The sequence below is a fragment of the Cupressus sempervirens genome, chromosome 4, assembly GCF_028749045.1.
Source record: "Cupressus sempervirens isolate cs-2001-9-10 chromosome 4, ASM2874904v1, whole genome shotgun sequence".
In the NCBI taxonomy this organism is placed as follows: Eukaryota; Viridiplantae; Streptophyta; class Pinopsida; order Cupressales; family Cupressaceae; genus Cupressus; species Cupressus sempervirens.
The window spans coordinates 52420427-52437395 of NC_143121.1; the positions used below are offsets into that span (position 1 = coordinate 52420427).

The 16969-nt window shown below is 38.1% G+C and overlaps 1 protein-coding gene across 3 annotated transcripts in view; it reads right to left on the minus strand.

The window, feature by feature from the left end:
* LOC149559894 (GTP-binding protein Era-like protein) overlaps positions 1 to 16969 on the minus strand; it is a 215048-nt gene that overhangs the window by 55465 nt on the left and 142614 nt on the right. For all 3 annotated transcript variants that reach the window (XM_089824353.1, XM_089824352.1, XM_089824354.1), the window contains exon 8: positions 5091 to 5171. In XM_089824353.1, coding sequence (XP_089680479.1) covers positions 5091 to 5171 — 81 coding nt within the window. The remainder of the gene's footprint in view (positions 1 to 5090; positions 5172 to 16969) is intronic.

Sequence of the window (16969 nt, forward strand, 5' to 3'; positions counted from 1 at the left end):
ACGGTCTGTCATGAGTGCCCGTATGTATGTCAACTCTGTCAGCCAATCCACCACAACCCTCAACTCGAACAGGATCTGCATCTCTATACCTATCACCACTTGAGATCTATGAGAACTAACAAAAACATCTCAAGCTCTATCCCTACTCCGTCCTCAAGTGTTATCTGTTGTAGAGTATTAGACAACTGTTACAGTACACCTGTCATCTGTTGTTGTCCAACTACCAGGTTCCTAAATGTTTGCATAGTCTCTCTATCAACATCAACATCTCTAACTCCAGACCCACCTGAACTGTCTGGACTATCAACAGAACCAAACTGTACCCTAGGTTCACCTTCCCTAGGTGGATTTGCACATCCTCTTCGAGTATAGTGCATACCCAACACAAATCTCCTATCATCAACCATGATACTGAATAGAAAATAATGTATCAAATACTGACTACAATTCTAACCAAGCACTAACCACTATAATTTGATTCGGAGCCCAATTCTTGCCAGCTGGCAGAAAATTTCTCTGATACCACTGTAAAACCCCTATCTAGTTATATCTAACTTAAACAACTTCTTCCTGTTAATTTATGAATCTGATATTTCATCAAACACTTGGCAAGCTTCGCGGATATCACAAAATATAAAGTTTCGAATTCAAGCTAGGTAATGCAATCAATGCTCACAAAAAATTAGATGAATGCCAATTATCGATATACGATTCTGCCCTATGCAAATAAATAATCTTTTGGAATGACAAGGGTTTCACATATAAACTTCTAAGTTTATTCACTAATATACTATGCTTCAACAATATGCAACAACAATTATTTATTTTATGTTAAGAGCCTAGCATTTGTATCTCAGTCAAAAGGACTTCAATTAACTCATGCGCTGCTTCTTAGAATGAACATGTAGATGCCAGAAATTGACGACGTTGGAATACTTAGCAGTAGTACTAGGATGGGTGACCTCCCATGGAGGAAACTTCATAGTTAAGCATGCTCAATCTGCAATAGTACAAGGATGGGTGACCTCCCAAGAAGTCTCAATGCTTTAGGTTTGTGAGAATCACTAGATCCAATGAGTGCTACACTACTAAGTATTCCATTTATTCTCATGAGAGATGGATTCGTGTGAATCACTACTCATGAATCATGGGTCAATGAGTTTGACTAAAAAACAACACAATTAAATCTTGACAGCAATATCAATCGAGAGTTTCATTGATGTTTGAGTCTCAAGGGTTGGCCAGCTACAGAGACTCTTGAGATGATGGAAAGTTGGGATCTTTAGAGGGTTGGAGCGATTCCTGGAGTAGGGAGAGTCGAGTTCAAGCTCTACTCTTTATTGTGGAATAAGCATTCAAAGAGGGTTATTGGAGTTCTAATGGACTCAACACATAGCCACTGGGGCTCAAGCTCAATGATTTGGCATCTCAACTGATTGAGAACAACACAAACAAGAGTTGGCATCTCGCTTTCAGCTGATTAAGGAATAACATAGACAAGTGTTGGCTTAGGAGAGGGTTGCATGAGCAGTTGAGAGGGAGGACATGTTTAAAGAGGAGGCAGCCATGACAACTCTTTTGAAGGAGGATATGAACAAAGATGGCTATGCTTGAGAGTCACCTTGCTAGTTCCCTGGAAGCAATAGAAAAGAAAGACAAGGAGGTTCTTGAGGCTTCCTTTTATGGTGAAGATGGCCATGGGGTGACAAAAGTTGGCTAAGTGGGATTTTAAGTTGAGGGCAGATCAAGTGTATGAGTTGAGAGCTCATCTGGCAGCACCTACACCACCACCGGTGCCCTCTTCATCAGGGCCACTCAGCACCCTCACTCATGATCTCTTGTAACATTGCATAGTGTCTCATTTTTGTTGTATTGGTACAATTAGTAGTTAACATGTAATTAGTATGTCCAAAGGGATAGGCAGTTCTGGCAGTTGGACAGTTCATAATCGCAACCCTTTAGTACTTTATATTCTATGTACTTGTATCCAATCATCATCATTATGAATGAAGTAATGTTGTCTTTGTGATGAATACATGGATGTACCCATTTCCTTCAAATAGTAAAGAAGTTGGCATGCTCTCTAATATTGTGTTGTGTTGCATCATATTACTTTCTTTGCTATATGTTCTATATGCATTAAAAACTATTACCGAGAGTAGTAAACAATGTTATACATCACACCCCTAGCATTTCCAACAGAATCTCCACCTCCTAGATGCAGTTTTGTAATATCAACATATTTCCACAAACGAAAACATGGAATTATTTTATGTTCATTTGTGTCTATGGAGGAAGGAGTAGATGACATTCTAGTTCCTATGGCAAAAATTGTTTACACATTCAAAACAAAAACAAGAAATTTGGGGGAAAATGGTAGATCTTATGCACAATTATAGAGAAATGGAAAAAAACCCTAAACAATAATAAACTAAAATGAAGTAAAAAAACTTACCTCTTTCGGCCTATGAAAGCGTGAAAAGGAGTAAGAATGAAGCTAAAACAATTGATCAAGCTTGAAAAATCCATCTTCCAACTCCCTCTTGCTCAACAAGGAGAAAACAAGTTGTTACACTACAAAAGAGCAATAACAACCAACTTAAGTCTTTTTGAAAACTTTCTAGGGTTGTGGACTTCAAAAAACAATTAAAGTTGCAAAACAAAAAAAAAAAAAAAGGTTGTGTTTTCAATGCCTTGCTCCATTGGGTTCGTACTTGATCTTCCTAGATTTGCCTAGGCTCGAGTCTAGTTCATCTTGAGTGAACCAGCCTACCCAGGAATGGTCCCTAGCCAAACCCACAAATAGACCAAACAAGGACAACACCTTAGGCTTACATGTGTCCAACAACCTAAAACAAGAAGATTCCAAGCGGTAACTGTAACTCAATCTTTACATGAGCTCTTTTACCATTGTTGGTGAAACAGTTCCATCTCTTAGGGGTAATTTATAAATAGCATTAAGAAGACAAATATTACAAGTATTTACAAGGTTGATGTCCAATAAATCCTAAGTGGACTCCTATATGCCAACCTGTTGCAAAAACAAGGAAACAAATAAGCTACCATCAGATCTTATTCTCTGTAAATGCTCTTATTTTGTTGTTCATTTGCTGATGTCACACTTGTGCATTGCAGAGCTATGTCTTCATTTTTTAAGTCAAGAACAACTCTTATTTTTCATAGTAGGAATAATTTTCATTTTATGTTTAATTATTAATCTTACCCTGCTATCCCTAACTAAACCCATTTGAGAGGTCACTTGATCTACAAACTATGACTATATACAGGGAACATCATCCATAATATGACGTAATGTCCCCCTCACGTACAGTTACTATGCAACTATAATTTAGGACCACAGGGGAGAGGACCCAGTAGCTGCCCATATACCAACAGCCGCTCACATTTTGCACAACTGAGCTCCCATTGGATTCTTTACAAATAACCGATACATGAAAAGTTAAAAGCCTACTAAAATATTCCACATGTGCCAATAGTTGTCCATTTGTGTATGTGCAATTAACCATTCGATACTAATTGGTGTTGTGCAACATTTTCTGGTGGCCATTATAGACAGTAGCTAGGACAATGGCTAAAACTATTTTTATAAGAATATGTATTGAGCAAGGGTCTAATGAAGGGGCCTTGAGCTCTATTTTTGGAAAAGAGGGTGGTCCCATGAACTAAATTTTGTTTGGCAATGGGACTACATCTTCTCCAGAATAGGAGCTCCTACTGTTTAGTGCTGCATATTTAGGCAAGTGAAAAACTGGTGGGGCTAAAAATTGCCCCGCCAACTTAAGAATGCTTTTTGCCACTTGTCAAACTTTAAATTTCGGAATTTTCTTTTAAAATGATATTAGAGGGAAAATTAAATTTTGACTTTATTAATTTTATGCACAAAATATGGAAGGCAAACTTATTGTATTCATGACACCAATAGCTTCCTTATATGTCAGCATTTAAATTTTTAAGTTGAGCTAAACTATAAAATTCATGGAACTGCCACCTCAAAATTATTCCAATAAAGTAGCAAGCAACTCCAGCTCTATTTTGTAGGAAGCCCCCTTCCATGGGACCCCAGCCTTAGACAAGTTGTGCTAAAAACATTTGGTGGTTGCAATGCATGGTTGTTGGGATATCTAGTTATAGGCACTGGTCGACACTTCCAAATAACTACTTTTGGGCCTCTGTGCAAATAACCATTCATCTCGTTATCTTTGAATCTACTAGAAGATGAAACAATAACTTTAAACTTTATTGTAACATAAGGAGAAATTTTTTTATATTGTAAAAAAACAATGCATCATTTGAGAGCTTGGGATGCACTAAGTTGGTGTGGGCAGCTACTAGGCCATGTCCCCTACTACAAATTTACAATATATAAGTTTTATCTCAAAAGTAATTATTCATAATATTACACTGAAAATATAAGGGAGGGAATGCCTCCCCAAATCCCATCTTTGAGCAAGAGGCACTTGCATATTCCAATAGATAGGACGCTAGCATCCCAGGCAAGACTGGGGGTTTTCTTCCCCGTTCTTTTTCCCACAGTGCCTGCACTTAGAAGGGGGTTAAAAAAAAAATAATTGATTAGTTTCAAAATTAATCAAATTATGGCAAATGCCTTTTATTAATCAAAACAAAAAATATTACACTGAAAAGATGTGCAAAAACAACATAACTTACATTGACAAAAAATAGAATAATAAAATAAAAATATAGAAGATTGCTCACAATATTCATCATCCTGAGATGGATGATTATTATCCTCAAATTATTTCACCTCGCCTCAATCAGTTCAGTGTGGGTCCATTTTTATCATGCATCAATGTCTTATTATATTAAGTATTTACAATCAGTTACCTCTTAGAAGTTATCCTATGATGGCAAGGTAGGCAATTAGAATGCCACATTATTAAGGTGCTGTACCATTTGTAGTATTTTTCACTTAATTGCAAATATCTTACCTCAGAAACCATGGGAAGGTGGTAAGGAACCCCAACTAAATAATGCATTGGAAGATCAAAGATTTGAATGCTGTGTATTAAAATGCCAAGATCTTTTATGAAATTACAAATACTCTATACCTCCAAGTAGACTTTCTTTCGTAAAAAGTCCTCAATGTCAAGGCGCGCAGCTGTAGCTAGAATTTTAAGTGACCTTCCTTCCTGCAAGTTGAAAGATTCTACAATAATTAGCATAAAGTTGAAGAAACAAAAACCTACAATAAGTATAAGCATCATCAGTATATCGCAGTGACATGTATATAGTCTCAGATTAAAACTGACATAACACATGACAGGCAGCCATGCTACAGTGCTGCAATTCAAAACCAAAACCAGTCTACATATCATCCTGATGATGGATCACAGTGTGATCTGAAAAATTGATACAAAAATTGTCACACAATCTGCCCAGAAATCATACAGCAAAGATTTCTAATGGATTGTGGAAAACTAATATCTACAACCAGTCTACATATCAACTATGAGAAGAAAATTGCTGCATAGAAAGTCTAATGATAAAGCTAAGACCTAAACAGACAAAGCTGACCAAACTTCCTATATACTAACAAGCAATAACTTTTAAAATTATACGGAAATCAACTGTTCTATGTATTTCTAATGCTTTAAAAAAAATTGAAATATTGAGCACAATTCATTTTGCAATGATAAAATCTAAATGTAAAAACTATACTAATTCATTTGACTCTATACACATGAGCAACAAACTGCAATAATATAGAAAAGTTATAGAAGTTCACATGCATGATCTAATTGTATCTTACAATGCAACCCAATAGTTTTCGGCTGATTCAACATGCATCATTATTTTAAGAGAAAAAAATTAAGATATATTAACTACATATTTAAAATAATTAAATTGCTTGCAAATTGTAATAGGATTGATGCAAAGCAACCAACTAAAGAAGCTAACAATAAATCAACATAATTTAGGATGAACACCAAATACTGCCATGTGCAGGCATGAAAAATGATGGCATGGTAATTTTTATTAGTATGAGATCAATAAATGATTATGAATAAGCTCATGGAATTAGATGCTCAAATAGATAGAGTAAAACAGATCCAGCACAATTCCCAGTTTGACACACTTTGGGAAGGAAAGTTACTTTTCATAGGATTTGCCCACAAAAAGGGACAATCTGTGTGCAAGGAAATATACTCTACAAATAGACTGAAATAACTAAGAAATCAACCCAAAAACATAGATCAAAGCAACATATCAAGACAGTGCAAAAGAAGATCAATACAACATTAAAAATAAACAAGAATGGATATGTTGATCTTATCTATGAGCTTATATGTCCAAGATAGTCAATTTCGATGTTTGCTCACAATTTGGGCAACACAACTGCACTTCATGCAAAATCGGTGAGGTCTTGAGATGGAAATAGCTAAATGTTCAATAAATAGGTTGAGGGATGAAAAGAGATGGATGGTAGAGATTTGATTATGAGGATCAACAGTGGGGAATGATTTGAGAATAAAAGGAATTAAAAATTCCTTATTTGGATACTTCAATAGACAAGACCCATGGGTAGTGGCTAAATAGCCAGCTAAAATGTAAAATATATAAGGCACTTGAAATAAAAACTAAGTACCCCCCTTGGTAAGATTCACGTGCGTGTTAGCTGTTCCGATGTTGCCAGACCCATGTGCTTGTGTAAGAAGCCCCAGTTTTTGATGTGATGGGAGGGTTGACCACACTTAGTCAAGGATTGTGTGCACATGCCTAAAGAGGGGATTAGTGGAGAATAGGATTAGGATTACATTTACAATGCAAGTGGGAATGCAGGACGAAGCGACATGTGAGGGGATAAATTAAATGACATTATTTAATTATTTGAAAGAAGGGGACTAAAGAGGGGTGAATTAAAGGTAATTATTTACCTAGGGTTGGGACTTACCAAGAATAAAGGAAAATAGGCAAAATACTAATGAAATAATAGAGTATTATTTTATTAGTAAAAACAATGAGGAATTACATGAAATAGCAATAAATTGATTGAAGGTGATCAGTTTTAGGTGTCTATGTTTTGCCCCCCTTTGTGATGGTGTTTAAAAGTAGCATCTTGTCAAAGACAATTAAATCAGGGCTTGGAAGAAAATAGTTGATTTCTTAGGGAGAGTCATCAAGGAAAAGAATGTGAAGTGCAAGGGTAACAAAAATAGAATGATGTCAAGAGGATGCAAATGGTTGGCATGAGCAACGGGATTTTCAAGCAAGCAAGAAGTAATCATATCACAAAATCAAATGGCGTAAATAGAGTTGTGTATTGAAGAAACAATGACGAAGTAACAAAGTAGCCTAAATGGATAGGTGTCATGAATCAATGCACTCGTAAAAATTCATTTGCTTGCCCTAACTCAAGCTATTTACATGGGGTAGCATGGATGTTGTGAGGAACAATGGATTAGGGCAACGGTGCCACATAGTGATAAAATTATATAAGATAAGATAAATTTATTAAAGTCCAACAAGAGACCACAAACGGGTTTAAGCGACTAAAAAGCATACAAACAAGGCCACAACCAACACAAGGAGCCTCAAACAATGTCCACGGAAAGAACAAAACAAGAAAGCGAAAAGACAAAACCAAGATTGCCTTGGTACTCCTCACAAGTGAGTAGTCCACAACTAAAGGATATAGTCCAAGGCAAACGTGTGTGAGAGCCCCAAGCTGTCTCAAGGAGTTGTTGAAGGTAAAGTGATGTTGTCAAGTGAATGCTTTGCGAGGTCTCATACATCTAGTATGACCTGAAGAAAAGCCAAGTGACCTCTTCAACCCTCAGGCAGGAAACCCAAGAGTGAAGAAAGCAAAAGAAAACATAACATAAATTTTCCAAGGAAAAGTTATGCATTGACCTTGGAAAAGTATATTTTCACCATGGAATGGAATATGAAAATAGCTAGTAATAAGAATTGGTAATGGTGCAAAGCAAAGAAGATGACTCTCCCATTTCTGAGAAAACAATGATGGAAAAATTATTGTGAGGGATGACCGTGATAGAAACAAAAATATGCCTTAAAATTTTCAAATAGATTTTGAATCATCCCTCGTAGTGCAATTATATCGCAGTTAACTATTGTAACATAGAATAAGCTTCAACAAAGAAAAGGCATTGAGATGATGTGCATGATGAAACAGTGCAACTCATGGATATTAATTAGATAATAGAAAAATATGAATGATCTTATAACGATTTGAATAGATGAAACATGAGACATTTCCATGCATGCGATAAAAAGGAGTCCTTGCAGACAAACACTGGCAAGTTGTTAGTGTATGTCGACTCCAGGAATAACATTTTCCCCCAAGACTTGAAGTCTGAGAGGCTCCCAAGGATCTAATCACCAAAATCCAAAGGTTCAAATCCTAACAACGCCCACATCTCAAAATCTGCAGCCCAAAAAATATTTGTCTTGAAGTCTACCAAACCTTTAAGTTTGAGATAGCAAACAATTTGTGAGGATCAAAGGTCCAGCAAGTAATTGGAATGTAAAAAGGTAAAATCCAGGTGCGAAGCATGTCATGTCCAAATCGAACATTAGGTTTCAATTAAAATCTCAAAACTTAGTCCTATAAAACTAAATGATGAGATGAAGGCAATTTCTAGAAAGCACTTGGCCCTTTTTTACCTTTTGGAAAAAATTGGTGAAATTTCAATTGAATTGTTTCACGATTATAATGTTTATAGTTATTATTATTGAAATGTTTTGAAAAGTTACCTAGCATTTTGCAGAGCACTAGAAGGATGGGTCCATCACTCTACATCGGAGGAAGGTTATGTGGATGAGAAGGTAACGGATCTTTCCTTGAATGACATGAAATTCTACAAGGACTATAAGTACTTTGAGATTGCAATGCAAGAAATTTTGTAAGACTGGGGAAGAATGCAAAAACTATAAGAAAAAATCACTAAGCTGCTACAACACTATAATTGTCAAACTCATCTAGAGGCTAGCTTGAAGCTAATTGTGGAATACCTCACTTGATGGTCCTTCACTAAGGCCTTTGGCCTTGTTGAACCATTTTAGGCACCACACTAGGGTTTCTCTACCCTATTATTTGTCATCTTCTCTTTCCACGGGTTTTAACGATTATAGGAAAAACCGAAAAAGTACCCTATTTTACATGAAGCTTTATTGGTTTTGGTTGATGACTAGTTCAAGTTTCTCCTTGCTCCTACATTTGGAGGGGGAGGATACAAGAGTTGGTAAGTCTAGTGGGGAGTAGGAAGGGGATCGGTATACTAAAACCGTGGAGGAGTTTACCCTTGGTAAAAACCCGAGGAGGCTAATGATGAAAGGTGCTCCCATTAATACCACAAACACAATAGAAATAGAGAGAACAAAATATGGCTTCTTATTATCTCCACATATGTGGAATTACAGAATTTTGAAATACAATATGCCAACCCACATGGGTGCCTTCCTTACAATAATCTGCAAGACAAACTTGTGAACTATCACCCAGAACTGTTCTAGACAACCTAAGGGCCTTCCTTATATGGGCAATTTTCCACTTCCTAAGAATGTTCTAGACATTTAGCCCTAACCCTTGAGGCTGACCACCCCTAAAATCACACATAGAGTTGGCCCAAAACAATTACAAATGCTATTTTGAGATTATCAAGTAGCCCAACTTCTGAAGAGCATAACATGTGAACCATTGAGTTGATTGGCTATTATTACCCCATTCCTGAATCGTTGTCTCTTGTTCTACACTTGAAACAAGCTCCTATCACCTGAGTTTTAGGCCCCATCTGAGGCCTCTAAGGCTTTCAAAACTAAGCTCAAAGTTAGTAGACCGAAAATTCATACCAAAAATCCGCAATAACTTAACAAATACACATGATATAGCAGTGAGCCTCAATCGATAGGCTGATATATCCAAGATGAACCTCTAACTCTAAAATTAAAACATTCTGAGCTCGTATGACTGACTTCCAAGTAGCAAGCTTCCACAACCAACAACTTTGCACTGAGACAAACCTTATTCAAGAGATAGAGGGGATATATTTTTGGGTGATTTCTCTTACACCCAGGATACTCCTACATCAACTAATCTGAAACATACAGTTAAAAGCCCTACTATAAAAGGTAAGGATAAGAGGAAAAGGGTGGTTTCTTCCTCTTCCACTTCTTCTGCCAATACGAAGGACACAAGTAATCCCCCCCTCCCCAATACCCAAGTTATTGGTATGGGTAAAGGAAAATGTGTTGTGCAATTTTTTGAGATGATTGTGCATCCCTCTCCACCCCCCATGATTATGGACAACATAATCCCACCAATTCCCCTACCTCCAACACACACATTTTAGGGGATATGGGTGTCGATGGAGCTAAATCACCTTAGTACCTCAATATTGATCTCCTTGGTGCTAAGCATGAGCAATTGTTAGATGTCCTTGGGATGTCTAGAAACAATGCCTTAGACTCCTTCAATATGTTCAAATGGGTTTTTCATGATCTTAAGGAATTGCAAGCCAAGTAGAGAACAATGGGAACTAATTTTTAGCTAATAAGGTCTACGGTACAGACTAACAACAAGGACCAAGGAAAAGAAAATTTTGGTTAATGATTGTCTGAAAAGAACTCTAGAGGCCATTGAGAAACTCAAGAAAAACTATAGGGCTAGGTTTGCAAAGTTTGACGATATCAAAGGCACTTAAGTTTCTCTATAGACAAGAATGAATCACAACCACATGAATATTAAGAACACTATAAAAAGCATGGATTATGGTGGACAACTCGAACAAAGTGAGGTAGGAGAAAATGATTGTTGTAGCGAGTAAAAGTCGCATTTAAGTAATTAAGTAGTTGTTAGGAAAAAAGTTGTACCAAGAGTCACGTCCATTGGTAATAGTAACCAACTTATGCACTATATGTATTACCCACATCGAATAGTATGGTGGAAATTCAACAAATTTTGTTTCCTGATAAGTACATCCTCTTGTCAATCAACAAGGCATTGATGCAATCAGCATTTGGTATCCCTGTCCAAGAGCAGTATTCTGATATTGATTTTGGGTCCTCCACGTTCATGTTTAATGAGAAAAAGACCCTCAGATAGGAGGACATGAAAAGGACCTAGTTCGAGACTGCTCGCTCGAAGAAGAGCAAAATGCCGAAAACTTTGTTTGGCACGAACCTAAAGCAAGAGATCATGGATATCCTCGCACTCCTCAAATTGAAGGGAAGGGAGGAGATTTTGGAGTTCATCGAACATCACTTTTCCTAGTGCAAGCAATCTGTGCTAAGAATATGAGGATCGATTGGGCACAAATCACCTGTCATGAGCTCGCTTCCTGGTTGAATTCTGCCAAAGGATTCAAGCAGTAATATATGTCCTCCTACTTGATTTATGCTTTGGCAACACACCATTTGTGGTCTGGTCTCCCGACCATCCCAAACTATGATGAGCGCACCAAGGTCTATGAGTTCTATTTGCATCTACAATTGTAGAGGAGCTATGAAGAGTATATTGTTGTCAATTGATGCCCTTATGATTAGATTATGCCGAGAATTGCAAGGTTGCCCTGAAAGGAGATTCTCACCTAAGGAAATTTCAGCTATAAGCCAATTTGGTTGTTCATTCATTCAGTTCTGGAGCTTCTACTTGCGAATAGGAGCCTATGATGGATTTCCCAAGAGATTGCTTAGATATTCCGAGGACAAGGTAGTTCTAGTCGAACTATGTCGACGAATTTTGGAGGTGAACACCTTGTGTTCAAATATTAAGAAAATTGTCGGGATTCCATTCCCTATTATGGTAGGCCCGTATTCATGTGCCTCCAAATTAGATGCCCAGAACCTGGTAAAAAGTTTTTAAGGCAAGATCAAGAAATTAGATTATGAGGTGCTCAGGCCTCAATATGATCTAGTAAATTTTGTAAAGGATCATCTGAAGTTGGGGTATGCGTATAGGCATGTCCCAGATATTCAAGATTTCTGGTCTGGGTGTCTCAACGAGTACCAAACTCAGGAGAGATTTTGGTCAAGGTTAACTATTAATGAAATAAAATTGTATAACGATTCTGTTGATGTCTCTGATCTTGCAGATGATGGAGCCTACATGCACCCTACGTCTTATGAGAAGATCAAGAACACACCAATTCTGTCTACTCCATTTGCTGAGCTAGTCATTGATACGATGGAAGCTCTCATTCAAGGGATAATCAAAAGAACAGACAAATGGGTAGAGTGGACCCGTGCGAGGAAGAAAAGGACTGGAGCTACTAGTTCAACAAATGGAGTGTCAACTGGAGCCTAGGCGTCAACTGCAGCTATGACCACGACGGCCACTACAACATCTGTTGGGCCATCATAATCCATTGGCCAAGGAGGAGACCAGCCCCCAGAAATGAATGTGCCACTTACTCCCACCTGCTAAGCTGGCCCTCTTCTGAACATTGGGAAGTCAAGGGAGAAGGAAGATGACAAGGATAAGGGAAAGGAACAAGAGAAATCAGTGGCTAAGCCATCCTCCCCTATTAAAGTTATCAATTTGGATGGTGATATGAATCCTATGGATGGCTAGGAATAGGAAGCATCTCAACAAGGGGATACATCAGCCCTTTTGTTAACCAAGGTAGTTGTCTTCCCTATTGCTTCCCAGAGCAAGCCAACCCCATTAATTCTGAGGAAGTTGTTCAATCCTTCTGCACTACAATCTACTATCAATGTGCTTTCTATAGAGCCTTGGCTCGAGGAGACCATTGATAGAAAGAAGAGGAGATATGAGGACGTTGCCCCATCAAAAGACTTGATCACACAAGTCACCTCCTCTCAGCCATCAAAGAAGACTAAGAAACAGAAGACAATCGTTGCATTGTCTACAGATTCGGCAACTGGCCATATGCTGGTTGAGATTGTAGAGCCTCAAAAAGAAGGAAGATTTCATGAGCTCTCAAAAGATGATTTCCAAATCAAAACATTAGATCTTGGCATTCCAGTTCAAGACTCCATGGTGAACATGTAGATGTCCACCAATGAAAAGACTGAGGACAAGTTGGAGGAGCTAAGAGCAAAAAAGGAGATATTGAAGACCTCCAACAGAGAGCTGGTAGAGTACATAAAGCCCGCACTTGGGAGTACCTCTTCCAATCAATTTGACCCAAATGCGGAAGAAAACAAGAACTAACTGCTCAAGCTGCAACAAGAGAGACAATTCGGGCAAGCAGGTCGAGCATGGATAGATCAAATAAAAGCCCAAAGTCCTCCACTGGTTGAGAATCTAGGAAGCTTAGTAATAGACGTTCACAAGCTTAGGGAGGCTGCCTCAAATCATCAATCAACCATCCAGAAGGCAGCAGACAAGCTAACAAAGCAATTGGCCCTTCTGCGGGAAATGATAGATATGAAGACCAATGTGGCCACTGCTCAATGGATCCTAAAGACTGGTCAAGAGTCTTTGTTCCACTGGAAGCAATCCCTAGAGTTTCTCATTGAAAATTCTGTGAGATCTGCAAGTGAACTCAAGGATGTGCACGACCTAGTGCAAAAGATCATTGACAAATTGTTTCAATATTTGAAGATCTTGAACACAGAGTCCTTTGTGTCTACTAATGGGAAACTAGTAGACATCGAAAGAATGAAGTCCAAGTTCTTGGAATTCATTGATGAAGTTGTTGACCCAAGTAACTTCTAGGTGGCCAAGATCTAGGAACTATTAGCAGCTAATGCAGTCATAAAGAGGGTTATGGAGAAGTTCCAATCAAGGGTGGCCAAAATTGATAAACTTACTAAAATGCATGATTATTGGATGATCAAAGCCGACATCCTCATTCCAGGTGTCGAAGAGTTGTATAAAGTAACCTAAGCAATGAAAGCATATAGGGCTAAATCAGTTACTTCTACGAAGGCATGATGATTCTGATGCTTCTCCAAACATCTGTCATTCTTCCCCTATTCCTTCTTTTTTCGTCTTGGCATTTTGCTAAATCTCTGTAACAGACAATGATTCGAGCTTGTTCTATTTTTAGATTATTTTGTTCAAAGATGCTCTACTAAGCAATCATCCTATGTAACTGGCCATTTTAAGAAGGCCTATAAATGTAACCTTTTAAGATGTAAATAAGATTGGCAAAATTTATTTTGGGCAAACCCCTATAGCTGGGACTATTGTATGAGACTCTGAGTCCAATTTAAGTTTTGTTGTTCATTTAGTGTAAGTGGAGTTTTTTAAAATGTATGAGTTAATGCTGAAAGTTGAATGAATGTGAATGTAATTGGCTTTATTTCCTTCGTTCAATAGATTGTATGCTTTACTCTCATTAGCATAAGCTTGTCTTCTTTTCGTTTTCATCTATTTGTTTAGTTTAGTTCTTTGCACAAGGAAGTTGGAAGTTGGTGTGGAAGCAGCTGAGGAACAAACAATTTGGGTATTGTCAAAGCATTAGCTTACTCTGTAATCCGGGAATTACTAATTTCGCTATCTTTCCTTTCTTTCTACTATCATATAGCTAGTTTTGCATGTTCCTATCTATCTGCCTTGTTAGTTTGAATAGATTGCGTATTGTGAGATAGTCCCCCTTCTTTGCCTAGGTTGTTTAAGGTGTTGAGCAACTTGGTTTTTGCCTCTTCTGCCCTCTGGTTAAGAGCATACCGCCCAAAACCCGAAAGACAAATTCATTGTACATCTTGCACTCATAAGGGAGTTGTACCTTTCAATTTAGGGGTCTTTGATAGATTTCTACACTAACCCATTCTGTTGTTAACTTTTGTGCTTTCCATAAGACTTTGGACATATAAAGAGTCAAGGTATAAACCAATATATCGAGGAAGACAAACTGTTAACCAACACATTGGTAGTTATTGTTCAACCAAAGAGAGAATCAGAGCTAAAGCACTACTTTCTAAATAGCAAGATGTTTTTGCATGGGGTTATGAAAACCTGAAAACCTTCAGGGATGGTGAATTTAAGCATCAAATCCCCCTTCAGCCAGATGTTGTTCTTTTTAGGCAAAAGCAACGCAACTACAACCCAATGATTTCAAATGTCATCTTCAAAGAAATTCATAAAATGTGAGAAGCCACGATTATCTACCCCATACACCATTCAACATGGATAGCTAATGTTGTCCCTACCAGGAAGAAAAATGCAGAGATCGAAATCTGTGTTGATTTTAGAAATCTAAACCAAGTATCTCTCAAAGACAACTACGCTCTCCCCAACATGGATCATTTGTTGCAATCTGTGCAAGTTCTAAAATGATGTCTATGTTGGATGGTTTCTCCACCTTCTATCATATTGAAGTAGACCCAGATGATCAGTTTAAAACAGCATTCACCACTCCTTGGGGAACTTTCGCTTACAACAGAATGCCCTTTGGGCTAATTAATGCTGGAACCACCTTTCAAAGAGCCATAAATTCATCCTTTGCAGATTTGATGGACAAAATCATTGTTGTCTACCTGGACGACTTGACAGTTTTCTATAAAAGATGAGAAGATCATTTGATAGATTTGGAGGAAGTGTTGAATGTAATGTTCCGCATGGTTTCGGTAGTGTTCCCAAAAGTTTCGAAGATGCTCCCGAAAGATTTCGGTAATGTTCCCAAAAGTTTCGGAGATTTCCCGAATGGTTTCGGAGATGCTCTCCAAATGGTTTCTGCTCTGATACCACTGTAATATTTCGTTCTAGAGTTTCCTTATGAAGTCCCGTAGTATGCTTTAGGTAGTCTTGTCGTGTGCTTAGGTAGTCTTGTTGTGTGCTCCAAGCAGTATCCCTTAGTGCTTCGGGTGGCCAATGCTTCAGGTCAATACTTCAAGTAGTTCTCCCTTAGTGCTTCAGGTGGACAATGCTTTAGGTTAGTACTTCGAGTCAATGCTTCAGGTGGCCAGTGCTTCAGGTCAGTGCTTCGAGTGGCCAGTGCTTCAGGTCAATGCTTTGGTCAGTGCTTCGAGTGGCCAGTACTTTAGGTCAATGCTTCAAGTCAGTACTTTGGGTCCGTGCTTCAGGTAGTTCTCCTTCAATGCTTTAGGTGGCTAGTGCTTTATAAGTCTGATGGACACCAGAAAACTAGAATAATGCATATACTAGTCCTGGTAGACCGTACAGTAGGCACAGGAGAGGTACAACAAATTGAGGGCCAGAGAGTTGTATGTGCGGTGGTGGGAGAGCAATTGTACGGTGCTTGCAGGAAGGTCGTACGGTAAATGCAGGTCATAACGGTGTGTCCTGGGAGGTTGTACTGTGACTTCAGAGGGCTTACAGAAGGCTGGTGATCGTACAGTGGGAAGAGGCCTCCGTGGAGCAAGGGTAACTGGTTGTATGGTATATAGTACAGGTCGTACGGTGTCAGAGTTAGTACACAAGCAGGCCATACGTTGTTAACAAGGGGGCCGTATGGACAAGAACACAAGGGTGCCTAAAGACGGAAAGATGAATGGTTCATGGATGGAGGGAAAACTCAATAATGTAATCCAACGTAAAGATCCAAATTTATCAGATAGAACCAAACAAGAATGGAGATCGAACACGAATATCCTTCAATTAATATTTGCAATAAGATGGTGCTCTAAATTACCAAATCTGAGCAAAGTATTACATGCAACGAAATAGGGTGAGGGTTGGATCCTACCGAAACCGAATAAGCCAAGTAGGGAAGATCTTTCACTTCCGAAATGGCTAACAATAGAGAATCCCAATGGGAATTTGCAATGCAAAATAAATAATAAGAATGCATACCTACAACTACATACAAGTGCTTAAATACTCGTTGGGGAAAACCTTTCCGAGGTGTACAAAGATAGCTGACGGGAAAAGTTACCAACAGAAACTAAAATAAAAATAGGTCTGAGATATATTAAATCAATCAGAACCACAAATACAAATAATAACTTGGGCCCCTATTAATTAATTAAAGTAACTAATTAAAGATCCTTTTATTATATTATTTAAATTATGGGACCAGTTAATTAATTAATTTAATTT